The sequence below is a fragment of the Drosophila grimshawi genome, unplaced genomic scaffold, assembly GCF_018153295.1.
Source record: "Drosophila grimshawi isolate 15287-2541.00 unplaced genomic scaffold, ASM1815329v1 contig_1377, whole genome shotgun sequence".
Lineage (NCBI taxonomy): Eukaryota > Metazoa > Arthropoda > Insecta > Diptera > Drosophilidae > Drosophila > Drosophila grimshawi.
Genome location: NW_025062900.1, coordinates 12,418,278 through 12,445,103, shown reverse-complemented (window position 1 = coordinate 12,445,103; position 26,826 = coordinate 12,418,278). Strand labels below are relative to the sequence as shown.

General features: G+C 37.1%; 1 protein-coding gene across 3 annotated transcripts in view; it reads left to right on the top strand.

Moving 5' to 3' along the window:
- Positions 1–26,826, top strand: part of LOC6562217 (laminin subunit alpha-1) — a 77,976-nt gene that overhangs the window by 39,450 nt on the left and 11,700 nt on the right. The window contains exons 1-2 of one of the 3 annotated variants that reach the window (XM_032735926.2): positions 5,422–6,348; positions 14,437–15,611. The exons of 1 other annotated variant lie outside the window; for it this stretch is intronic. In XM_032735926.2, the coding sequence (XP_032591817.1) occupies positions 14,558–15,611 (1,054 nt within the window). In that variant the 5' untranslated portion in view covers positions 5,422–6,348; positions 14,437–14,557. Of the gene's footprint in view, positions 1–5,421; positions 6,349–14,436; positions 15,612–26,826 lie in introns of those variants that run through there. One more of the 3 variants, XM_032735927.2, reaches the window with a different exon arrangement.

Here is a 26,826-nt window from a genome sequence, read left to right as displayed (position 1 = left end):
TGGCCAAAATCGCACGCCGGATACGCGGATGCGCGGATACATGTACACAGATAAACACACTGAAAACACTCCACGAGCATAATCTATAATAATGCCCATGCAGCTGCCCAACTCGCTGGCAGAAAGGCTGCCTCAAAGTTCGAAATTGAAAAAAGTGGCAACGACAGCCGCTGGTGAAATTCTTTCATCAATAGACGCTAAAAGCATCTAGGCTCAACTGAATGGGGCAAATGGTAGGAGCAGGCCACATTTCCTCTATGAGGGGGATTAAATCTACGAATAAGCAGAAGAGTTACCAAACCTTGTACATAAAAGTCTTTAATTGTTTAAATGAATAGGAAAATACTTGAATGAATTGCTAAATTAATAGTATATTTTATACATCAGATACTTCCTTATGGATTTTGTTGTTTCTTTTCTTTATTGTGTACTTATTGTCCTTTCTTGCATTTGCAGAATTATTAATCTAAGAAAAACGTCTGCCCAAGTCCTTCTGCTAGATCTCTTGTACCTTTCCATCACTTCTTTCTATATTCATCCTTCTTCATCTTACTTGCATCATAATCTTCACCTACATGGAATCTTGCCATGGCAAATAAAGTTGTTCCTCCAAATACCCCCAATAATTCTTGGAAATAAAATGAAAAGAATACCCATATTCCACAGCGAAACACATTCTCTTTACTGTCTACATTCAAGCTCTCAACTTACATATTCATGCGATTCGACAACCCTGCAATAAATGCGTAAAGCGTTTACGTTTTGTAGCCAAACTACCAATAAATAGTATCAATCACAAATGATCGCAAACGAGGCAGGCGACTGCGCCCAGAGGGCTTACCAACTGGCCAAACTTGCAGCTGTCCCAAAGAGTACTCGCCCTGCTCCCGCCACCTTCTGCCAGATCGGATGCGCCACACAGGTTTACCTTTAGCACAACAAATAATGATTCATACGAGAAAAGTAGCGGCAAGAACAGGTTCTTAACAAAAAAATATATAAAAAAATAACTTAAAACGTGACTGGTGGTAGTCTTTTAATAGTAGAAATAGCACTTGTCTCTCTCTCTCTCTCTCTCTCTCTTCTGAGTCTCTATATCCTTTCGGCACACGAGCTTCTACTCGAAGCGCATACATTATGGTTCAATAGGTCAACGATGCGTTGAATGACGACGAAAACAACGACGAAGACGACGACGACGAGGACGAGGACGCAGATGCCATAAGAAAAGATCATTGCATGAAAAATTACAGTAAGACACGTCAATCGTCGGACCGATCTCAAGCAACGAGCCATGTAATGGCCCGACGCTCCGTAAATAATGCCCCGACCCAAAACTCCAACTCGCACCGTTCTCTCTCAAACAGACACACACATATATGAAAGCCAAAGTCCGTAACATGATTGCGATCGCAACAAATCAGAGAAGTATACAACACACACAACAACAACAACAAAAATGAGAAAGAATGCCGAAGATTACATACGCTTGAAGAGCGAAGAGCAATTCATTTCTGATACAGGCTAGTTTCTTTTTTATGACAAAACTCATATAAAGATTCGCTCTTTAAAATCTACTCCTGCCTATATGGATTAATTAATAATAATTTGAGTCTAAATCGATTGTTTCTCAACGAGGTCTAGCTTTAAGAGTAGTAAAATGTTGATAATTATGCCAAACTTTGTAAGGAGCAAGGCCGGAAAGTCGAATAAAGATATCTTAAGAGCTTATCTTACGAAAGATAGTTTCAATGTTGGCAATATTATATAGACTAAGCTGATCAAAGGTACAACGATAATACCCTCGACAAGGGTATAAGGAAAATAAAATAAAATGCGACTCGTGATATCTTCTGTGAGAAATGTGCGGACCACCAGAGACAGCTGCGGGTTGTTAGGTGTACCCGACATGGTTAGCAAATGGGTTAGGGAGGAGGGTATACAGGGGCCTGTTCGCAGTTTGTCAAAAAGATGTTGGCGTTTTGATAATTTGCTGCACAGCACACTGAAAATTTGTGTGTAGGATTTCCTGTTTTTAGTCAAAGTTTTTCCTAAGCTGTTTATACTTACTCCATATGTCTATTTCTTCATCTTCTTCTTTAACATTTTTTTTTTTTTTTTGCTGTGGCCGCAACAAATCTGTAGCTGATTTAAATCTTTGCATTTACTTATTGTTAGTTTCCAGTTAGAGGTTTAAGAGATTTCAGCTTATGTGTGTGTCAAGCGTTTTGGTATTTCGTGGGCTTGACTTTGACAACGAACGTTGCAGTTGCTGGCAGGTGAGGTGTGTTTTGCATTTTAGGCAGAGCGCGAGAGAGAGAGAGAGAGAGAGAGAGAGAGAGGGAGATAGGTGATGAGAAAAGAGTCGAAGGCTGTAAGCAGATAAGACTTATATTTTTATATTGTGAACATAATGGTATACACATATTGTCGAATTTAATTAGAAATACATTAGCTTTTTTTGTTGAGCTAGTTTTAGTTTTTCAATCTGAAAATTATCGATTATTTCATTTCTATAGCTTCGTGATATAAGAGGCTTAAAGCTACTTCTCTTAAAAACAGATCAAAATGGTCATAAAATTATATTTACATGATTTATACATTTTGCATAATTTTCAATATTTTAATGAGCTTGATTTCTTCGTTTTCTTATGTTGACACACTCTTAAATCGAATAAACTCTTCGCTTGGGCATAATTACTAAAACTTCGAGCACAGTGCTAATTTCTCTAAAGCTTTAGCTTTTTCTCAAGCCAACTAATTAACATAAAGCTTGAGAATTTATGCCTTAGCTTATCTTTTTGACGTCCACTTGAAACTACTTATGCCCCACTGATGTATTCTCCATTTCTGCTGCCACTTAATTTTTTATCACATCAACATCAACGCATCTGCTGTGATGCAATGGAAAAATGAGAAAGAAATGGGTAAAAACGAGTGTCAGCAAATAGACGCACGCGGCAGAAGGAAAACATCTTGCCCATTTTCCATAAGCAGCAACAATGCGAGCTACAAATAGCTTTGACTGCTGCATATGGTCACCGCACCTTGCTACCAGCAGAAGCTGCAGGCAGCAAACCAGCAGCAGGCCAATCCGCGCCAGACATGGCCAACAGCCCAGACAGACGGGCAGTGAGAGCCCGTCTAGGCCATACTGTCGGGCACTAGGCCTAGACATGCCACAGCCTGGCCTCAGTCTCCGTCTCACACGGTAAACAATTTTTAAATTTAAATTTAATAATTACAGTTAAGAAATTAATTGTAAACCAAAGTTTAAATTTTAAATAATAATCAAGTCAAAATAAATAAAGTTCGTCATTTGAAAAATGTTAAAAAACTGTTGCAAAATGTAAGCAAAAATGAAAGAATGCAGAAACATGAGCTTAAAGGTTTTTTTTGTCAAATAAATACCCAAAAATGGAATTTATAAAAGGTAAATTTATCAGTCAATATTTTAAATTTTATTTTATTTTAAAATACACTGATACAATTAACCACATTCCTTGGGATTGTAATATTTAATTCCATTTTCAAGATTAGTCAAAAAATTATGTCTACAAGGAGTTTAATTGCAACTCGAATTGTTTACTGTGCAGTCGTAGAAGCTTGGCGACAACAGGCATTCCATGTCACAGACGCAGTTATTTATGCGCTTCAAAGCAAACAACTGCCGGCAGTTCTATATGACATTGTCACATGAAAATGTCACGTTAACCTTTCGCGCCAAAAAATAAAAAAGAAATACTGATAATAAAATCGCAAAACAAACAACAGCAGCAGGAGATCTTATAAATAAATAGAAAAAGAGTAAGAAAAAGAATATATAAAATGAATCCCAAGCTAAAAACTTATTATTCTACGCTATGGAAAAACTGTCAATATTTTAATTGCCAAGCCAGAAAACGTAGCCGGTTCGTCGTGCTCCCCTTCGCTTCCCCATCTCCCTTATCAGCAATGTTGTTTGTCGCCATCAGCGTCCACTGTGTGTGTCCGCATTCTGCGGGAAAAATACTTTTTTTCCTTCTTATTTTTTCTGCCACTTTTTCCAATAAAGTAAACGCTTCGCGATGCGTGTGTCGCATTTTGAAGCAAGTGTTTCGATTGGTTTTTCGCTGTCTGCAACAAGTTTTCGTAACCTTTTTCTTTATTTTTTGTTGTTAGTTTTTTTTTTGTTTTTTTGTGTTTTTCGGCAGCAGCTAAGTGAGCGATAAAAATGTCAAAAACAACAAAATGCTCTCGAAATTATGGCCCATAATCGACGGGCCACGCATAACAAACAACCGTAGCCGGCAAGTTTTCATTTCCATTGAATTACGCCGAGACAACAGAAAACTTAATTAGGGGGGCCTATAGAAATTACGTATGCAAAATGTGGCGTACGAGGAGAGTGTGAGTAGGGGGAGGCAGGGATAGACCCCACGCACAAAAACGTAACTGCATTTACCCTATCAAGATCTGGTCTGGTCTGGCATTGGATAGGCATTTGGATCTGGGTCTGGGTCTGGGTCTGGTCTACATTGCTCCACGCACGTTAAGTGCATTCAAAAATAGCAGGCAGCAACAGCTTTTGTACAATTTTTTATCCGTTTAAACAATTAAAAACTTGAGTAAAGTCTATAAATACATGGCATGCATGAAAGAGGGCGGCAAAAAGCTGGAAGTCTTATAAAGCATTTCAAGGGGCATTCTTAGGAAAAACAAGGTTAAGTGTTGGCTATGGAAGTCCAATTGAACGTACTATGTTTGACTATACAATAGTGTATGTGCACGTACATATATATATATATATATATATATATATATATATATGTTAATTGGAAGTGTACATAACATTTTTATAATAGATATCTAAACTTTTGCTTTGGACTTATCGCATATTTTAGGCAAGAAACACCATTCATTTAAATGTATAAGCATTATATTATATTGTAATGAATATTCATTTAAACTTTCTTTTTATATTCAATTAATATTAACTATAAAATCAACTAATAGTTGGCTTGATTCAATTCAATTATTTAACTTAAAATTCATAACAGACTTTTACTTTAATGACTTCAATTATTATTATAAAACATATAGCATACAACTCAGCTTATTTCTTATATCTTATTAAATTCTTATTTAATTAAATCATACTAAAATATCAATTTAAACAAAAGCTGCTCTTTCAAAGTCATGTTGCCAACGCATTTGTCGCTGGCAACATGCTGCCCAGCTGCTGGCAACATCAGCTGGCAGCTGAGAACTAACCGCCTGGCAACATGGCCGCAACATGTTCGAAACGAACTGCTTGGGCTTTCGGTTAATGCTTTCTGATTGGGACAAATCGCGATCAGTTGCAACGAGACGACGGGCGCGTTTGGTTACATGAGAAATCGTTCGGTTGCCAATTGAGTGTCGTGTTGTGCTCTCTGGTGTTTCGTATCTGTGGGTGTGTGTGTGTGTGAGTGTGTGTGTTGTGTGTGAAAATTTGTTTATGCAGAATGCAAAATAAACGGTAAAAGAAGACACAGCAAATCATCTTTTCTCCGTATGCAATTCTGCGGAAATGGCAAAAGCACAACAACAACAACAATCGTATCAGCACTGAAAATTTGTTGATTCTGGCCAATTGCAATTCCAATTGAATTTACTCCCCCCTTCCCCCTCGGCAACGGTTAACATTTGTTGGTTTTTTTAAAACATTTTTTATTTCACACGACTCGACGCGGCACGTACGAAACGAAGCGAAGAAGAAATAAAAAACCTTTTCATTTGCCACGGCGATTGAAGCGATTCGATTGATTGCTTGATTGATCTATTTTTGCACTTGATTTGCGACGCACGCGCCGTGTTGATCGCAACGTGACTGGCGCTCCGCATCCAGTTGAAGTTGTTGCAAGTTGGTGAAGCTACTGCAGCAAGTTCTCCTCGCGTCGCGACGCGTCGGGTGCAATTATGTTGATTTGTGCACCGTGCGACTTCATCGATCGCTTGACGGAACCGAACCGGATCGGATCTGAGCGGATCGATCGTCGCCGTTGATTTTACCATTTTGATAACGAAAATTTGCAATGCAAAGAAAGAAAATTGATTTGACGATCGATCGGCGCACAGCCTCCTCTCCACCTCCAGCACTGCTGATCCTCTGCAGATTATTATCTTTTGTCTGCTTTTTTTTTTGTAATCGATATTTACGCGATCGTGGCACGCCCACAATTTGATTACAGAATGTGCTGGCAAGGTGTTCATTAGCTGGGCGTACATTTTACAAGAATTCTGCGGGAGTGTGTACAAAAATAATAATAATAATATTAATAATAATGAGTGGCAAACGAAATATTTACCGAATTTTATGTAATCAAGGTGCGAAGAATGGGCGAAGAAAATCATTAAAATTGATAGTTGCAGCTGTGTGAAAAAGAATAAATTATCCTCTCATCAATTAAATAAATATTGAAAACAAATTTGTTAATTTATTTACAAACGAACAGCTTAGTTATCAAGCAAAAGATATATTTGTTAATCAATCTATAAGTTTGAAAAGGTTTCCAATCATTTCACGATTGAATTATACCCTGGCATGTTTTCAATATACATGAATGACATATATATATATATATATATATATATGATACCTAAGCAGGCCAAATATCCTTTGTGTCAATCAGTCAGTCTCTTAAAAGGCTTAAAAACAACTCTGTGATTTTATGTACATAAAACTATATTGCAATAATCATACTTAGTTATGTTTACCAAACAACTAAAGGCCCCTTTTGCAAATTCTGTCAATAAATCAACTTCTTGAATCAAATGCCCATTTCACGATTATTCACAGCTTATATAAAACCCTCAACGCTGTCCAGGTAACATATCGCATTTACATATGTAATTACCCATGGCTATTCAGTTTGAGGCTTTGGCAAATGGGTGTTTTTGTAGAAAGAAAACCTCCTACATACGCAGCAAACGAAAAGCTGCTTAATTAAATGTATGAAATCAGTGTTCAAATCAGAGACTAATAGCCGCTAAAGATTACACAATGTTGGGCCATAAGTCATTAATGTAACGCCCTAAAGCTCTACTTAGTGGCTGATTGTCTAGACTCTCGGGAGTTGTTGTTGAAATGCGCCTGCAAGTGATGATTGGCTCGGACATCCATGATGATTAATGGGCAAGAGAGACGGTGTGGATGGATGTGGAGTAGCAACAACAGCAATAGAGAGAGAGAGAGAGAGAGAGAGGGGGACTTCGACTAGTTGCAACTAGTTTCTTGTTCTGGGAATGCTAATAGAGCTGCAACTTGGCCTCCCGATACGAAAGAGATCACTGTGCTCAGTCAGTACAGTAGTCGTCATTGTTTCAAACATTACGTTTTCGGTGACGCTATTTGCCCAACTGACAGATAAAAATAAGAGAAAACTAACCAGACACGACGACAACAACAACGCCAACACTGTAGTAGTTGGAGACATTCCATTAGCTAAATTACGTTTTTCCAGATGACAAATGCAACAATGTTTGTTCACCCAAACTGATAAGCTTCGAGTTCTATTATTTTCTTTGCTCTTCTTTTATTTTTTTTTTTTCTGTACTTTTGTTTTTGTGACTTGTAAATAAAGGTGACAGCACTCCAAAATGAGTCTATGGCGTTACGATTGCGAAACACACGCCCAAAATTTATGATTCAGAATGTTTGAGGCGCGTGTTGCCAAAAATATGAGAATAATGAAAAGGCGGTAATCCAATTAAATGGCTCAAGCCACAGAGCCGACTCCACAGACCGGCTGACCCAATTAGTCGTGCTCCTTGTCGATCGTCATCGATCGCAGCAGCAGCAGCCGCAGCAACAACAACAACAACAGCAACTTGAACTTGAAAGCGGCGCCTCTCCATTGTTCTTTTCGAGTTTCCCCCTTTTGCTGTCTGCCATAAAAAAAACAAGTTCTAACTATGCGCAGTTAACTCCCTACATAAAAAAAGATCGCATCGAGTTGATTTAACGGCCGCCCTGCTCAGTCTCTGATCTCTAACTCTCTACCTCTCAGCCGTCCCTCTCTCTCTCTCTCTCTCTCTCTCTCTCTCTATCTCTCTCTTTCTTTCATGTCGTTCTGCTCCTTCGCATTGCTCTGCGTCTCAAATTGTAGATCAAAGATCAAGCAAAAAATACTTAAATTGGCATACCAAAGCTGCAAGCCTTAGGCTAAGCAGAGCCTAAAGGAACATCGAACTTCGGTTACCCTATGATTTGAGTCTTTTTATAGGAGCGGTGATCACTGCTTCCAATGCAGCACCTTTTGCAAAATTTCACTTCAAATTATAAAGATTTCATTCAACTGATATAAATTCGGTAATAAGTTTATTTCTTATGACAACGCTCCTAACGATCGATAAAGTTAAATGGAAATTTTTGTTTCCAAGACTGTTAATTACTACATTAATCTGTCCCTTATTTTATTATTATTTTGTTATTTTATTATAATTATTTTGTTAGTTTCTACAGAGAATATTGTCAATGCAACTTTGGTTGATCTGACTGCTGATTCCCACTTTCATAAATTGAATTAGATCAATCTAAATCACTTAGTTAATATGCATGAATTCATTAATAAATTAGACGTGATTAATTATATTTTAATCAAACAACTTAATGACTACACAATTTACAATTCTCTTCCCCTTTTAAACGTAGAGCATTAGAACTCTTGTGTGTTCCAATTCAAGCGATCGCATTTGAGGACATTAGCTTTGATCGCTTTTTTCTCAATCAAACAAAGCAAACAAATTTCGCAAATTACATTTGAAAACAAGCACATAAATCTAAATTGTCGTTTAGCAGAGGCAAATGCCTGATAATTCCAGCACATATGGTATGCCTCATGAAGATCGATGGCGATCTATTGAGAAGCATTATAATTTCGAGTTTAATTGCTTCCTCAATTGCTGGCGCCTGGTCGCAAGAAAAGAAAACAAATAAACAAAACATACACAGTACTTTTGACTGTCACTCAAATCAGCGGACTTCAGATTGAAAGTTAGCAGCTGCTCGAAAAAAGTGAGACAAGTGCATGCAAGCCAAGTGATTAAGTCAGTTGGTCAGATGAGTGACTGTGCCCGTGTGAGTGTAACTGTGAGTGTGAGTACTTGATTCATATGCATATGAGTGCTACTTTCTACGCTGAGTAGCGACGACCCTTTCCCATGCACCGACACACACGATTAATCACATGACACAGTCGGCAGCCACGATCAATGATCGTTATCGGCACAGGCATAAACTGACACAAAGTCAAAGTTAAACAATGCAACTCGCTTGAACTCTGCGACTCTCTCGACTAGACAACGACGACGACGACGAACGTAGTCTGCGATCATGCTGTGTGCGATCTTGACAATCAAGATCAATATCATGCCATTACAATATTTGTACAAGACGCTTGCCTTTACTCGGTATCTAGGCACAGACTGACTTTCCAACATACATTAAAAGCCAGCCTGCCTACGGGCTCCAAAAAGTCAAATATACTATAGATGCCAACTATTTTCTGTTATGTCAACTTGAATACCCTTTGCATAAATACAATGAAAGACTTATTAATACAAATGGGGTACATCTAAACATTCGGTATTTTGAGTTTATTCAAACTTTGCTAATTAAGACTAAACTAAAAACTTTGTTAAAAATTAAAAGTGTTTTCCTTGTGGGTGTCATGTAATACATTTTATTTCGTTGTTATTTTCTTATTCATTTAAAATTCCTCTTACAACTAATTGTGTGGATGTGGCAGCAACGTACCTTTAAAATATACATGCTTATCTTAGGCACAGTTTACGTATGCAAAGATTTCTAGATGTAAATCTGCTAATAACAAAGAGAATGGCATCTTTAACAACTTAACTCATTAGCAAATAACTTTTACTAGGTGTAGGACAAGTGTTGTGGCACAGCTAGTGTATCCACAGCTAGTATATAATGCCTAGATTATATGGACAAACAGCCAACTGCAATATGGGGTATGCTAAACAAATTAGCCTGAGCCTATGCCAATGCCTGCAGTTGGAATGGTTGCCAGAGAGCGTTCGCCTGCCTGCCAGCCTGCATGGGATCGATTGGCCGGAAAATGCTATAATTATGCAATTCCTCATAGGCGCTGACGGTGGTCGCCTCTTCCTCTTTGGTTGGGCGCCCCGTCCTAGACTCTGCTCAGACATATAATCTGGACAACGGAAATTATTGACTGGCAGTCAGAGTTTAGGCCTTCAAGTAAATTGCTGTAAATCTTTATTTGTGCAGCTACTTAAAGACTTGGCTACAAAACTTTTTTACAGCTGGGGTTAACAAGCCGCCAGCGATTAAGTCATTTCTTATGTGGGCTCATTATTTCTTCATTTTTTTTTTGTTACCCCACGTAGTCCACACTATGCGTAGCTAGTGCTACTGGGCTTGTGCCACTGTCATCCCCCTTGCCCTGCACTGCAATGTTTCATAGTTTAAGCCGAAAATTTAAAGTCTCGTAAACTCGTTTGGTTACCTCGGGGAACAGTTGCTACTTAGACCTGTAAATTGCCAGCAACTTTGTTAGTGAAATATATACATATACATTTTTTGTACATTTATCTTGACAATACGTTGTCACTTCTCGAGTAAAGTGTGTGTGAATATGTGTGTGTCAATATGTGTGTGTGTTTGTATTTGTGTTCATATCTGGACTTTTTCCCCAGTTGCTAATTAAAAGTGACAATTCTACGTAATTAGCTGGCCGCCGTTTTTAACACTCCACTGCTTTTAGTTGGCAGACCAACATCTTTTTTTTTAATGAGATATCAAATTTCTAGCAATTATTGATTTGGTTGTTTAGCTGATGCAGTTAATGAGTGTTGACAGTTTTGCTTCTGTTTGAGCAATGCCAAAAAGCAAAAGAACATCGTATTCGATTTTCTATACACAGACTTACTTCTATCCCAATTAAGTGTTTTAAAACTCTTCCACAAAACTTATGTTTGATTGGTGATATTGTAGCATTTGATGAAAATGATTGGCAATCCATATTTGTGATTGCTTTAATCGATCCCAAAACCATTCAAAAATACTTTGTAAAAACTGCGATATGGAAAACTTTTCGAATCTTTGACTTCAACTAATTGTTAACAATCATTAAAGATGCCAAGAAACTAATTTACAAGTCTCCAATAAAATAAAAAACCACTGCCATAAACAAGATCTCCGCTTATCGCAACGATCGCTCATCAAAAATACATTACTAACATTTCCATGACCCAATTTTCTTGTTCTTGCCCCAGGAAAACCTTTCACTTTGCCCCCGCTGAGTCATGCCATATGTGTACACATATGTATATGTCCTAGTTTATTGCATTCCCCCAGGAAATTGCTTAATTCAAATGGGGCTCATCAGCAAACACATATTTTTCTTAGTTGCGCTCTATGCTCCAATTGCTAAAAGAAAAAAAAAAACAGAAAACTAAAGAAAAAAATCAAATTGAAAAAATGTCTTTATAAACAAAATTTATGACTGTACATGACGCTGATGTGTTCGAAGTTGGTAGCCAATGAGGCACTAAATCAAATCATTAACATATTTCCCCATTTACACCCCGTGCAACAAAACGAAATCGAAAACGTGCCAAACAATTCAATTGCAATTATGCAATAAAAAGATTGGAAAAGCACACAAAAAAAAAAAAAGGAAAAGAAAACATTGCCATAGACCGCTCTACATGTGGCCATGTCCAGTCGCGACTGATCAAACGGGTCAGCGGGTGGTTTACCCGGTGGTTCGCTGGTGCCGTCAAATGCACTGCGAGATATTTAAATACTTTATGATCGCCACTTGGCAGTATTCTCAGCATTTCCTTTTCAAATTTTTTCTACTCTTTGATTTTTTTTTTTTTTGGTTGGCTGAGGCGTTAATAGATTCGTGCAGGTAAAGTAAACGGTGGAAATGTGCGAAATGTTCGACCGTTTTGTAATTGGGTTGCACTACAAAAACAAATGAAGATGTACAGGCAGTGAGCCGGAATTCCAAAGCAAACAGTGTTGCGAGCAGGTGGGAAATTGTTAGATTAAAGATTAACTATAGAGTGAGTTGAGGTGGTGTTGAAGTTTAGGGGCTTAATGTTGAGATCTCTATCTACAATTATGTTTGTTACTAATGGAGGCTTTCCTACCATAAGTCAGATTACGGCCTAGAGAACGTACATATTGGTAGAATTATGGTCTTACAAAGCGTGAGTTTGAGAGAATTTAAGCTTTGATCTGTGTTTAGTAAGCCAGGGTAATATGTTCATCTGTCTAAGCTTTAAGAGTTAATAGCTTGTCAAGCATAACTCCTAAGTATTTGTGGGAGTCTTAAATTTGTAAGGTGGTTCCCATACACAGGAGAATAACATGAATACAAATGCTCTGAATTAGAGTTATTTATATGCGAAATTCTTGTAAAAGAATTATATTAAAATGTGTGTACCTTTGTACCGACTGAGATGCCAACCCATGTCAACATTTCTTTATGCCAGCGTATAAAAGGAAATTCTGTATTTCATGTCACTTTAAAAGCCAGGTATGGCACATTCAATTAGGCAGCAATTTCAGAATTAATTATATACGCACTCGTCTCTGACATATTTCAGTTTTTACATTAATTTGGCACTAAACTGTCAGATCAGAATGGTCACAGCGAGATCTCAGGCACTTTGCTCTCGATGCTGTCTGGTTACACAACAGATGAATGTTGGCCAGGTAAAAAAAAAAAGCGTTCCAAAGTTGAGCGAAGCAACGGGCAAATGTCCAATTTAATTGTAATGTGAGAAATTTAAATTAGGTAGCCGCAAAATGCGGCTCAGATGGTTGAACAATGACTACGAAATCTCAAGCGGAAGATGCCCGAAGAATACAACAACACACAAAAATTATGAAAAAAGAGTAAAAATGTTTCAACAACAATATATGTGTTGTTGTTGTTGTTGTTGTTGTTTTTGAGTTGGTTGCTTTGGTTGTTGGGTTAGTTAAAAAAAGATCAAATAACAAAAAGCCGCCAAATTTCAATGGAAAACAAAAGCTCACTTATTTGAAATTTGTTGCTCTTCTCTCGAGGCAACTAATTTTCCACTTGTGTATAGCACAAGAAAGGTAAACAGACAGAGAGAGAGAGAGAGAGAGAGATAGGTAGAGAGAGAGGAAATCCATTGACCCTGGGGCTTAGACCCCATTTGTGTATAGCCCCTTTTTCGCTGATTTGTCAGTTCATGTTTGATTATTTACGATCGTTTGTTCAGCTCTTCGATGGCTGAAATATGTTTGATGTTCATCATAGGCTTGATATTGTTTTTATAGCTCATATAACTAGAAATACCAAAAGTCTTTCCGAGCTTTTATGTATGCGCTTAGCTTTACTTGTATTTCGCTTACTGTCCGCAGTTCCATTCGAAATTTATTACATCACGATCTCTTTTTTTTTTTTTTTGCTTTTGGATTCCTCAGATCTACTTTGTAGTTTATGTGGCTGCTTTTGCTTTTGGTTGCTGTTGCTGTTGCGGTGTGTGCTATGCGAATTTGTTGGCAGCTGCGCTTCCTGGAAAATAGTACTTAATTTATCTAGCAGATGACGATAGAACCCCTTTATTAACGAATAGATATTTAAGTATTTGCGGCCGAAATCTCTTATAAACATATTCTTAATAAACTTTTCGACATAAGTTTATGAGTTTTGCGGTACAAATTTATGCGAATCCTATTGCTATAAGTTCTTGTTGGACAAGGGCTTCATTAGATATACCAAAGATTGTGTATTCGAACGAGGGTTTCGTTTTTGGCCAGCGGAACTTGAAACTGTGCCACAGACAAAACTCATTTTTTTTAGTCAAAACAAATACACAAATTGTAACACATTCCTTAAAAGTATTTACTTTTTTATGTCTTGCTGATTTTTTGTTTTAGAACTCTACTAATTAGTTTACCATAGGCCACACACCAAATGCGTCCGTCGACTTTTCTAGCTGTTTACTTGTGCTCAAAATGGAAATTGTAAATAACAGTTTGTTTATTTACAAATTGTCAAAAGTTTTGTTGAAAAATTTGTAGCTATCTTGTTGCTGATGGCTATAAATGCAATTTAGCAATACATTTGCCTAATGATTTCATTTGCCATGTTAATTGAGCAATGCGAGCTAATAATAAACCAGCAAATTGTATGGTTTCCAAATAAATTGATGATTTTTTATTCCTAATTAAATTTGATATTGTTGCGAAATCGAGAAGTTTTACTGATGCTATTAATATTAATACAAATTTCGATGTTTTTAATATGTTGTTCGATTATTGTTTAATCTTTGTGATTTAAACATACAAATTTACGCTGCAACTGTCAATTGTAATGACAACAAAAAAGAGCTATAAGTTCCCTCTAATATCTCTCTCTAAATTAACACATTTATTGTTAGAACAAATTCCGGGTAAGGAAAATGTTCTGTAACTCAAAGCAAAACGTAAACAAAACGCGTCGTAAAATGTGTGAAAACCCGATGAAAAGCGACAAATACTGATTGGAAAAATATTTCAAATATGAAAAATATGTCAGCGTCTGACAAACGAACTGTCAAAATGACAGGCGCGTCAATAAAGCAACAACAACTGCAACAAAAAGTAAACCGACAACGAAATGTTGCAGCAGCAACTATAACAACAACATCACCAACAAAATTGCTGTATTTATGCATCTATCTAGTCTGCATAACACAAACGCTGCAATATGCAGCACAACAGCAACATCCACTACGGCAGCAGCATGCAACGCCTGAGGGCAACATGTTGCAGCAGCAGCATCAGCATCATCTAACTAGTGTAAATAGCAGTGTAAATATCAATATAAGCAACAATTTCAATGAAATTGTCACAGCCACGGCCGCAGCGACAGCAACAGCAACAGGACGCACAGTAGCAACCACAACAACAACAATAACACCAATGCGCAGCAAATGGCGTCGCAAATTTCCCTTTGTCGCCAACCGCAATGCGAGCAGCAGCAACAACGGGAACAAGCGACGCAAACTGTTGCGGCCGCATCATTATCAACGCAATGTGACGCATGCAACGCGCACAACAACAGCAATGGCAACAATTGCTTCCAGTGCGAGCGCAACAAGAGCAACAACACTGATACCAAAGATACAACAACAACAGCAGCAGCAGCAACATTTTAGCTATCGCACACGCTTACATTCAAACTTTCAGCAGCAGCAACAACAGCAGCAGCGGCAGCATATTGCTGGCATGCAACAGCAACAGCAGCAGCAACAACACATTGTTGCCATAACGCCACGACCGCAAAAGCCGCAGAAACCAGGATTCGCCTTGCTGCCTGCCACCTACTATCAGCAGCAACAGCAACAGCAGCACCAGCGCCAACAGCAGCAGCAACAGCACCTTGGCAATCTGAGCCTCCAGCAGCAGCAACAGATTTTCATCCACCCCGGCAACAACAACATTGTGCTTTACAGCAATCTCGACTCAATACCGCCCTGTCCGCCAGGCATTTTGCCTACAACTGGCGTCCGTCTGATGCCGCAGCATTTTATACCGCTGCGGCAAACAACAACGCAGCGATCCCGGCAACGTGGTAAGCAAATTTGCGCATTCACGATTCATTTAATTGTCGAGTTGAATGCAACGCAGGAAGATGAATAAAAAAAAAATCAGGTGTTAATTAAGCTAATAAAAATTGCATTCGCTTCGCTTATGGCAGTTAATGTGTTTGCCCACTTAAATTGCATTAGCCAATCGGAGGCGGAGTGACCACGTCATGCTATCTGCCGTCTCGATTGCCCATCCACCAGCATAATCATGCTCCTTGCGGCCAGAGCCAACATAGAAAATCTGTCTAATTGGTCAACAGCAATTGACATTTTGCTCGCCAGCAGCGACATCAGTTCCAAATTGGCCAAGACTAAGCTATCTGTACATTGAGTTTCACATCGAAAGATGAGATTGCGTTTTAGAAATGCTTTTGAATTATTACAAATATAATTAAAGAGAGAACTTTTCTGCGGAATTCTCAGATAATTAATGGGTTGGGTGTGGACGGCAGTGGGTGGGCGTGCCCTGAAAATATATACCTTTGAAAATATCATTAAGAGGATGAAGGATACTCATTTCCTGACTCTTCAAAAAACTCGAAGTAATTTATCCAAGTAATTAAAATTAGTAAAAGTCTTCATTTTCCATTTATTACAAGAAAATAATAATAATTATACGAACATAATTTATTTCTAAATTAGGAATAAATCAATAATTTTCAATTCTAACTACTTATTTTGACAATTTCATAGCACTATCACTTATTGCCTCAATGAATAAATTATAAAAGGACGTAAGAAAGATAAAACAAAATCAATTACAATTATTTATATTTTCATTTTACAAACACCAAAACGAATAGTGTATGATTAAACAAAATTTGATTAATAATCCGGATAATTACGGCTAGATAAATGAATTCAAAATATGTTAATAAATTAAGACTCTCGTTATTTATTGATTTTCCATATATATTTTTCCCCTCGACTTTTTGCTTACGTAATCAAATCACTCAACGACTTTGCAAGTAAATCAAATTACGCACACATTAAAATGCAAAGGCAAAAATTGTGTTGCAAATTGGATTGGGCTACCAAAACAGTTGTTGTGGGGCTCCATTGATAGATTGTTTCGTCGTTGGAAGTTTGGCGCCTGTTGCGCCTGATCAATTAGCATTTTCGGAGAGCACGGACAAGAGACAAGCAACAATATATGTATGTACATTGCCGCAAACGAGCACGATGCTGACATTAGAGTGCCAGTTGTGTGATGGCTGTAGGCGCATTTTTAGCTATCCGGCTTGGCGCCCAACGTGGGGCATAGATGACATTCTCATTTAGAGATGTGTGTAAGCGCAATGCGGTTAGATGACTTGGGTTTTCTATTATTAAGTGAACGTGCAATGGGTTGCATATATAGTTTAAATTGTGGCACGCTTTCCAGCGGTTGTTAGCCGCAACATATCCCAGTCATTTAGATTAAGCATGCCACATGGGAGAAAACAAACCGGCTAGCTAAACAACCACAAATATTGACAGTTGCAGCCTCTGAGAGCTTTAAACGAGACGCGAGACGCTTGACAAGCCGGGGCAAGCCAAGAGACCAAGAAACACTCAAGACAGACTCGAGAAACACCTACACGGGACACTAATCTAGAGTTCCATGGACAGAATTGAGTAACATTTTTCGAGCAGCGTTGATTTTTTTTAATTACAATGAAACGTGCCACAAAAACAAACAATGTGCTCGCTAATTGCGCATAAAGCTTAACCCAAAGACAAAACCACAACAACAACAAAATATAAAGAAAAATATTTTACAAAAACAAACAGGGAAAAAAAGACAAGCTAAGACGCCGTTAAAGATGAAGAAAACAGCGGTAGAGGGCGAGGGACAGATTCTGTAACAGTAACAAACTTGAAAATGTAAGCGGAGCAAATGGACAGGCAAACAAACCAAGCCAAGACAAGACAAAACCAAACAAAACCAAACAAATGATTCGAATGACAAATGCAAGTGTCAAACTTGTAGACACGACAGTTGTAGAGTTGACATTAAGTCCAAGTGGCTCACAAACTGCACGAAATGAGTTGAATTTTATGGATTATCAAACTATTGGTAAATTTGCTTTAAAAAAAAACATACTCTTTCTGAATTTATCGATAGCTAAAACATATTTAATTATAGGTTATTATTCGCCTAAAATCTAGACTGTTACGTAACTATATAGAAAATATTGATAAAAAAAAAAATAGATTAAATCGTAATTTCCAATGAATAACTCCAACCAAAAACTCTTTTCATTTTTATGTAAAATTATTCGATTTATTTTTATTTTAGTTTTATTTAAAAAAGTTTAATCGACGATTTTTGAAAACCCTTTGATCATTACTAGTTATTCTTTTATTTATAGAATAAAGGTACATTAATAAGTGTTAATATTCTACATTTTATAGTTACAAGCAATCAATTTAGAAAATATTACATTTATTGCATACTCTGAGATTCGAATCTGTATCGCTTATATTAAATATTGTTTTAGAGAAAGATCTTACGAGAGTGCCCATGCCTGTTCGGATCTCAAAAGATCAACATTACCACAGGTCCCACTTATCCGAACACTTTTACAGTTGCAAGTGCCCCCGCCCCCCTTGTCCACTCATAGCTCTTGAAGCACATGTTGTGCCAACTTCCTTGCCGCTTCAACAGGCAGCCCAAAAAGTTGCCGTTTCATTTAAACTGCCGCTTCGTTGTTTACGCATCGGCACAAACAACAACAGCAGCAGCCGCAGAAACAGAGCCCAAAACACGCCAAGACTGAAGACGGCGGAAAAAAGGCAACGCCAACAAAAGGAAAAAATCATTTGAAGTGCATAGATCAAAGTGACCGAGGCGCCAGTCGAGTTTTGTTGTTGTTGTTGTTGTTATCGTCATTATGATTATTGTTGTTGCAGCCACATTTCAGACTTTTGCCCGGTTTACGTTGTTGATTTTGGCCCACGGGGCAGGCGTCAGCGTCATCTCTTGGCTCTGACCTCAGACAACCCGGCACACGTTGTGGGGGCCACAGACGATTCCCGTTGAATTCAAGTCAAAAATTACAAAATAAATATGAAAACGTGACTTGCCAAAAATAGTAAACGTACATTTGTATACATATTTAAGGTGCATAAACTATATATATATGTATTTATAATAATAAATGCTGACATTCTCTGAACCCAAAAATCAGACTCTAAAGCTGCAGCAGGGTATAAACAAAAGCCACGTTAAGCTGTATAAAGTGAAATTCTTTTTTATGTTATTTAAATTTCTCTAGCGCTGATTAACCTCAATTCATTTCCAATCTAACCACAATGGATGAAACTCTTCAACGGCAACTCCACACGTGGTCTTTCACACAGGGTTTCGTATTTCCGGTGTGCTGGCTGAGTTTGGTTTTGAACTTGCTTGCATTGGGTATTATAGTCTTCAAATAAAATATGTAACACAGCTCAGACCACTTAAAGAATATATGCACCTTCTTGATTAAGAGAATACTAATAAACCATCCAATAGCTATAGACTTAAAGTACAAATTTTTAATTCGAATATTATATTCCACATTGCTTTTTATACGAAAGGGTATTTAAACTTCAACAGCATATAATGTCAATGATTATTTTTTGTATGCTTCGTTTTAATTGGAAATTGATTTATAATGCATGTCTGGCATATCTGTTATATCTTAACGTTTATCTCTTTCCCTTTCCCCGCTCTTAGCTACTAATTTGACATTTATTTGTAATTTTATACGCTGCACTCGGCGGGAAATTGTGTGTAGCATGTACAAACCTACATATGTATGTACACACATATATATATATATATATGTTAACTGTTAAGCACCCAACATTATTTTTCTTATCTGCCATACGATTTTTGGATATCGCCATTCGCTTGTCACAACAAGCGCAGCAACACCTTAAAAAATGTTTCGCTTATTTCGCGACATGATCTCACAATTTTCGACGGCGCTCGCCAGATATTTATGACGCCGCCTCTTGGCCATTGCGAAAAATTAATGCTTAATTTAAGCGTCAGAAAAATAATTTGCTTGCATTTTTATTTGCGAGCGCTGCAAACAGGTTTCTCTTTCTATAATCAGATTTAATGCAAATTGAATAATAAATATTATCAGGCGCAAAATTGTTCAAAATTACAGCTGCCAACTTGTGTACCGACAACATTGGGTTAATGTTTCTATGCACAGAAGCTTATTATGCAAAATATAAAAGAAAAATACATAATAATCCATATTGCAAAACTAACTGAAGATTCGTATAGATTTTGATGTGAGCTTTTGCATGGTATTAAATTGATTCAATGTGTTAAGATGTGAAACTTATATTTTATTAAAGATTATTTTTGTTAGCAAGAAATATATTGAAAATTCCTAAACCTATTGCAAATATTTGAATGTTTAAAAAACATCTGCATAAAATATATTTGTCGCAATAAAAGAAAAAGGCATTTGCATTCGATGCAAACATTATCTAAAAGCTATCCAGACCATTGAAATTGCCCATAAAAACGGGTTGCATCTTTCTAGAGCCAAAAAACAACTTTCACACTTCACATACCCACTGAGAGCTCTCATTGACGCTGTCTAGACCCCCCCGTTAAGCGGGCAGCTGCAACTGCAACATCTCACGTATTTAGCCAAACTATCTCCACATGCCATAAAAACGTCAAATTGAATTTTATTTCAATTAACGAAACTATTTGCCCAAAAAGAAGAAAATAAAAACCGATCAGTATAAAAATAAATAAACATAACCAGCTACACTTTTAAAATTATGCGCGCTATCAAAGGAAAAGAGGCAAAGTCTGAAGCCAGCGGCGGTTTAAGACGTCAAGCAAAAAACTTCCCCAACAAACCAAAAAAAAAATGAAAGAAAAAAATGTATAGATATATAGAAAAAGCGAGCAGAAAACCATTTAGCAAAACACTTTGGGGCATTGTCGAGGGAGTCGCTGGCTATGCAGTTTAAATATTTGATAGTCGCGCTTAAATTAAAAATACATGTCGCAAATAAAGATAAGAAATTGCCAGACAAAGTCTCAGACACAAATGTTACGAGTAACGATCAAATCTGAAGTAAAAAACTAAAGTTAATTAAAATTGCTAAGAGTTCAGTCGTTGTAATTAAAAGCCAACTGCAATTGGGCAAAAAGATACCATGGCCTACAAAATAAGTTTTTTTTTTGTGGCATTGCCTGCCAAAACCTTAATTTCAATTTCGTTTTAGCTGTTGCAGTGCGCTTTTGAAAGTGTGTTAAGTTTGTGCAAATAATTTGGCGAATATGAAATGTAGATTTGGCAAAAATCAACGTTAAAATAATATAATAAACTAAAAATATTCGATTTAATACAACTATTATTCAAAATCGATGTGAACTAAAAATTAATTATTTATGTAATAATTACCAAGTTACAGTTTGAAATGAATGATCCTCATCTCCTATTTTCAAGAGTATTTGAGATGTATATTTCAAATTTTCGTTATTCATAGTTTCATTTTACATTTGAACATCAATATGCCTTGTAATTGCAAATGGCCCCACGTTGTTGTTGGTGTTTGAGTTGATGTTGATGCTGATGTTGTTTGGCCGCGACTGTGTGCAACAGACACACATTATGTACACCCAAAGACACACCCACAACATTGGCGGCGACTGACACACATGTAACTTTGCATGTCGTATGTTGTAGGTTTTTTGTTTTTGGTTTTTGGTTTTTGGGACTAGCAGACAATCAGGCAGACAGCGAGACCAACCAACCCAGACAGGCCCGGACAAAGCTTTACTATTAGAGATCCCGGGACCCAGAAAGACATATGCACACACCCATGGCCTGTAACTGGGCAAAACTGAAGCTGGGTGCGAGATTCATGGCTGGGCTGGTCGAACGATCGGCCAAGTGACAGGAAATGCAATTTGAGCCCGCCAAGCATTTGACTGCGTTCATTTTTTGATGGGCGAAAGTCGGCCCAGGCACAGCCACACATATGGATCATATATGTATGTGCGGAGAGAGCTTGTGTATGGAGCTCCTGGTGGGTGTTACCCAGTGGGTGTATCCAAGAAAAGATCTTGCAAGCTTAATGGCAATTGCTTAATTAAGCGCATTTAAAGACTTTAATTGAGCAGAGGTTCACAAATTGAGTACTGAATTTCAGACACATAATGGGAAAATTTAAAAGAAAAAGCGATAGGAATATAAAAGTTATTAAGTCAACACCAAAAGCGAAGAATTCATATGAAATTGAAAAGTAAAAGAGAAAGGAACTCATTTTTATTTATGAATGGTAATTGGAGATTTGTGTTATGATCTTATATATAGAATAGTTTATATAGTCCTCACATTACAGGCAACATTTTGATATCAAAATCTCAAAACAAAAGTCCACACACATTTTTAGTCGTACTGACTAAAATAACATTTGGAACCACAGATTATTTTTATCTAGATAAGAAAAGTTGTGTAAACAACAAAGACACGTTAATTAACACGTAAGATCTAAGCTGATTCCACTATTTAGAAACATGAATTCATTTAATACAATATCTGGTAAGACATAAATCTATTAGCTACAGACTGAAAATACAAATTGTTACTTGTAATATCATAAATCCATCCAAATATTTCAACACAACATTAAATTGCCCAAGCTCCAAGTATTTTCAAAGCCGTAAAGCCATGGTTATTTGATTTCCAGCAATAGATAGAAGAACGCGGCACGTCTCAGCAATATCCCCACAACAATCGGCAAACAACACTTAAAATACGCGCCGGCTATCGGCATAAATCTAAACGATCTAAACGATCCAAGTAGCGCTATAAAAGTAGCCATTAAAGAACTACTGAAACACTTGCAAAACAATTTGCCAACAAACAGACGCAAACTCTTCAGATGATGTGAAGAAAACTGCTTTCAATTAAAAGTCTGTGATAAATGTGCATAAATCTGCACGCATAAAAAAACAGCAAAGCTGTCAACAGAAAAATTTGAAAATGCCGCCAACGCTGTGCGAAAATAAGAAAAAAAAAGGAAACCGTGTATAAATATTAATAATCATTTTTTATTGGGGGCGCGACTGAAAAAATTTGGCACGTAGTTTTCAGCATGTGAATGTGACATTTACAAAATGTTTTTCTCATATTTCGAGAGCTGCCGCAGCTCCAATCCAATCTATTTTGTCGCTTATAATTTATGTTTCCTGGCACCAACATTTACAATTTACTGAGAGCGCAGAAAATTGTATTTATTTCATCGAAAAACTAACGACTTGTCTCATTATTCAATGACAAACTCGAAAAACTGAAAACTGAAAACAGAAAATCGAAAAAAAATATTGTTGGTGCATTGAAATGCAAATTAATATGCCATTCATTAGCACAACGCCGATCCATCATTTTTCCACAGTTTGCCAGGCACTGCGAAAGGTCAAAGCGCTTCAAATTGTTAGACACTTATTATGAATAAGTATTTCTAATGGCTTTCAAAATTCTGGAAAACAAACATAAAGAAGAAAAAAAACTCGTTGTATAATACCAAAGTTTATGTTGGTTAATGCGCTCGCATTATTTGGCATAAACAAATTTGCATATGATTTTTTTTTTAATAATTTTTCATTATTATTTTTTTGTTGGACACGGGGGTAGTTTGCCACTTGTCTTAAGACCAACTCCAATGCTAACGCCAAAACTCGTGACTACAATCTTCAAAACGCCCGACTCTAAAAATAAAAACTCGAAATTGTAAACTAGAAACACACTCGAGGTGGGCAAACAGAGGGCGCGGAGCGAAGAGGAATCGTATACAAAAATAATGCTGTTCATAATTCAGATGTCGAGACGTCTTAACGGTGTCTGGTAGTTGTCGCTATGGATATGGTCGCAAAACTCCATCATTTTCGTGATTTTTGCGTGCTTCATAATGCAGACAAACGCATTAAGTATGTATTATAAATGTAACGCAACATGACAGCACTAAATACCTAAATGGGGGAACAGAAACTGATATGGGGGCAAACCAAAAAACCGGAAAATCCAAAAATATAAGAGTTTAAGCTATTTAAAGCATTAATATTAAGTTGAGTTGAATTTCATCAATAACTAGTCGAAATTCGCAATAATAATTCTTATTACTAAATCTGTTTTTGTTTTTGGGGTAACAATTGCAAGTAATTTTTGTACTTCTCAGATTTAATGCTATTCTAGCAACCGTAAAACTTCTGCTTGAAAACGGTAGCAAATAATATGATTTTGCCATTGCACACACAATATCCTGTTAGATGATCTATGTATTTAATAGCTTGATCAAGTCTTTAATATTCCAGCTTTAAATTGTTTTTCAAACTATTAAGATTTCATCACTTTTGATCTGTCAATTTACCGCTCTGCCACTTTAACTATACAATTATATTGATGCAACCATTTGACAACGAGTTTAATTGAGTCAACTCCGCAAAACAGATTATAATAAATTGCATAAATTGTGATCTTTTAATGTAGCCACTTCCTCAGCTGCCGCTACTTTGGGGGCGCCGCAAAATTCAACACCGCTAACCGTTCATTATAGCAAACAAAATGCTATAATTAACTAATACTCTGTAGCGATTTAAATGAGCATGCATGGCAAATGTCAATTATTAAAGTTATTCTTTAAAGCATAAATGGCATATATGTAAATATTAATACGCACATGATTGATTCGGTCTGCCGGCCTAGTTTACGTTTTACATTGTCAGCTGTTGTTGGTAATAAGCTAACTGTAATGTACTCCTAGAGTACAGGGTATCTCAGAGACAAGACAATTTCCTACGATGAGTTAACATTCGTTTAATTTATGGAGCGCACGAAAACAATCAAGACTCTCGCAACTTGTGACTTGAGAACTGTGACTATTATGACGCTCCAGCGTCGAGTTCGATCAAAGAAAGCATAAATAATGCCACGGCAACAGGAGTGGGAACTGGGTACTATGCCCCACTATAGACTGGGGCAACTGGTTGATGTTGGCTGGCAGGACCAGTAACCAGGCCTGGCCAAAACAGAAAATGTATGCAAACGGGTTAATTAACTACGAAAATTTCGACCGTTGCGCTACGTGAGTCTATTAAAAAGGAAGAGAAAAAAAAACAGCAGAAACACAACCGGGTGGTCGATACCTGCCTCTCTGCCTGGCTGTCTGTAAGCACCTATAGCTTACTGTCTCTAACACTCCTTCTCCCCCTATTTGTCTCCATTGTAATATAGGTCAGCGGTGGGCGGCTAACGAGACAAAAGTAACAACAACAACAACAAATGCTGTAAACGCATTACGCCTGCAGTTACTAACTGAATAAGCGGCTGCCGTTGGCCAACTTGCATTTTGACATTTCAAATGTCAACTTACACATAAATCTTGTCAATGCAGAGTCGTTCACTCACTCACTCACTCAGTCAGTCAGTCAGTCAGCAAGTCTGTCAGTCAGTCAGTCAGTCAGTCATTCACTCAAACGGTCACTGCTTTGCCACAAGATTGTTATCGATCTTGCCTACAATGCTTAATTGCCGTTTGATTTCGCACACAATCTACCTGAATCTAATGTGTTTTAAATTGAGCATTACTTCCAGTTGCAAATGCTCAATGCTCTTTCTAACCGGTAGACTTAGACTATTTTGTAACTATTTTTAATTATAATTTAATATTAGCATCAGTCTTTAGTTGAATGCTGTAATCAATCAGTGCTGATGAAATTACTAACAAATTGTTTAAAAATACATACATATAAAGTATTAAATTTGTCGGGTTAGTTAATCTTTAATCTTTATTAGTCTACTTTATTCTAGTCATATTTTTATTTTTGTTTAGTAAATGTTATCTTGATTTAGTTTCTTCATATTAAAAGTATATTGAGCTTATATTATTATAGCGTATTTAAAGTTCGAAAATACATTTATATTTTTCTTGGCATCTTTGGTATCTGTAAAATTTATTTATTCTTTTTTTTTTTTTTTTGGTTGCTGATTGGAGATTTATGATAATTGATTGACCGCGTTGGCGCGAGTTTCTTTGGCAATCAGCACATTGCGCATACGCAGCGGTGTCTGGCCGCAACTGGTCACAGAATAAATCATTTAATCAATATTTTGTCATGTCCAAAGTGAAAAACTGCATGGCAGCAAAACACGTGCTCCACATTTAAGGCACAATGCCGCAAATTATACACAACTATTCTTTTTTTTCGCATAGTTTGTTTGTACATTTTGGCTGCTGAATGTGGACTACTGTCAATTCTTCGTCATGTTCACTTATGAGCTTTTCATATTGTTTAATTGTTAATTTATTGCACGCTCTGGTGATTTGTGGCTGTGTTAAATGTTAACAATTTTCTGATCTTGTTTGGTGTTTTTGATGGATAGTTCTAAGGCTTAAGGCCAATATCAAGGTGTGTAACCTTAATGAAAATGTTTTTCAACTCAATTCTTAAAGCCTGCTTTATTTTTCGATTCAAAAACTAGTCTATTATGATTATTACAAAAGTTAAATAGTTTTTAAAGATGATTTTGAGTACTAAAAAAACGAATTTTGCAAAGATTCAAATTGCCAATTAACAATAAGCCAATGCCTTGTCTACCAATCCATCAAATATAGGAGAAAAAAAAACGCTTTACGCACATTCGCATAAAGCACACCGTTAAACGAACGGAAGTGCACTTTAACTGCCCACCAGAGTTAGCCCACACCACAGCACACACCAACTAGATCTGACCATACAAGTTGTGGAACCAAATTTGGAAGCAAAGCACAACCAAAGTCGAAAACAAAACGCGCTCATTAATAAAACGCAAACAAAGAATATAGTCAATAAAATTGAGAGAAACCGACAGCAACAGCAACAGCAACAACAACTGATGAAAGACCCACGCAACAAACAGATTCAAACAAACATTGCCAGATCGCAGACAGCAAAGTACAGACAGTGCAAGATCTGTGGGTGTTGTGAGTGCTGCGAGTGTTGTGGCAGTGCAGCGCCTCTCAAACTGTAGCATGACAAACGCATTTCTGAAGCACAGAGTCGTGATGCCCCATTGTAAACTTTAATGACATCATTTGCTCAGCAGCCGCAGCATCATCAGCCGAAGAGGGGTCGTCAATGGCGTCAGTTGATTGAACCTTTTATTGGTTGCTTGTCTGAGAGGTGGCAAAACACAACAACAACAACAA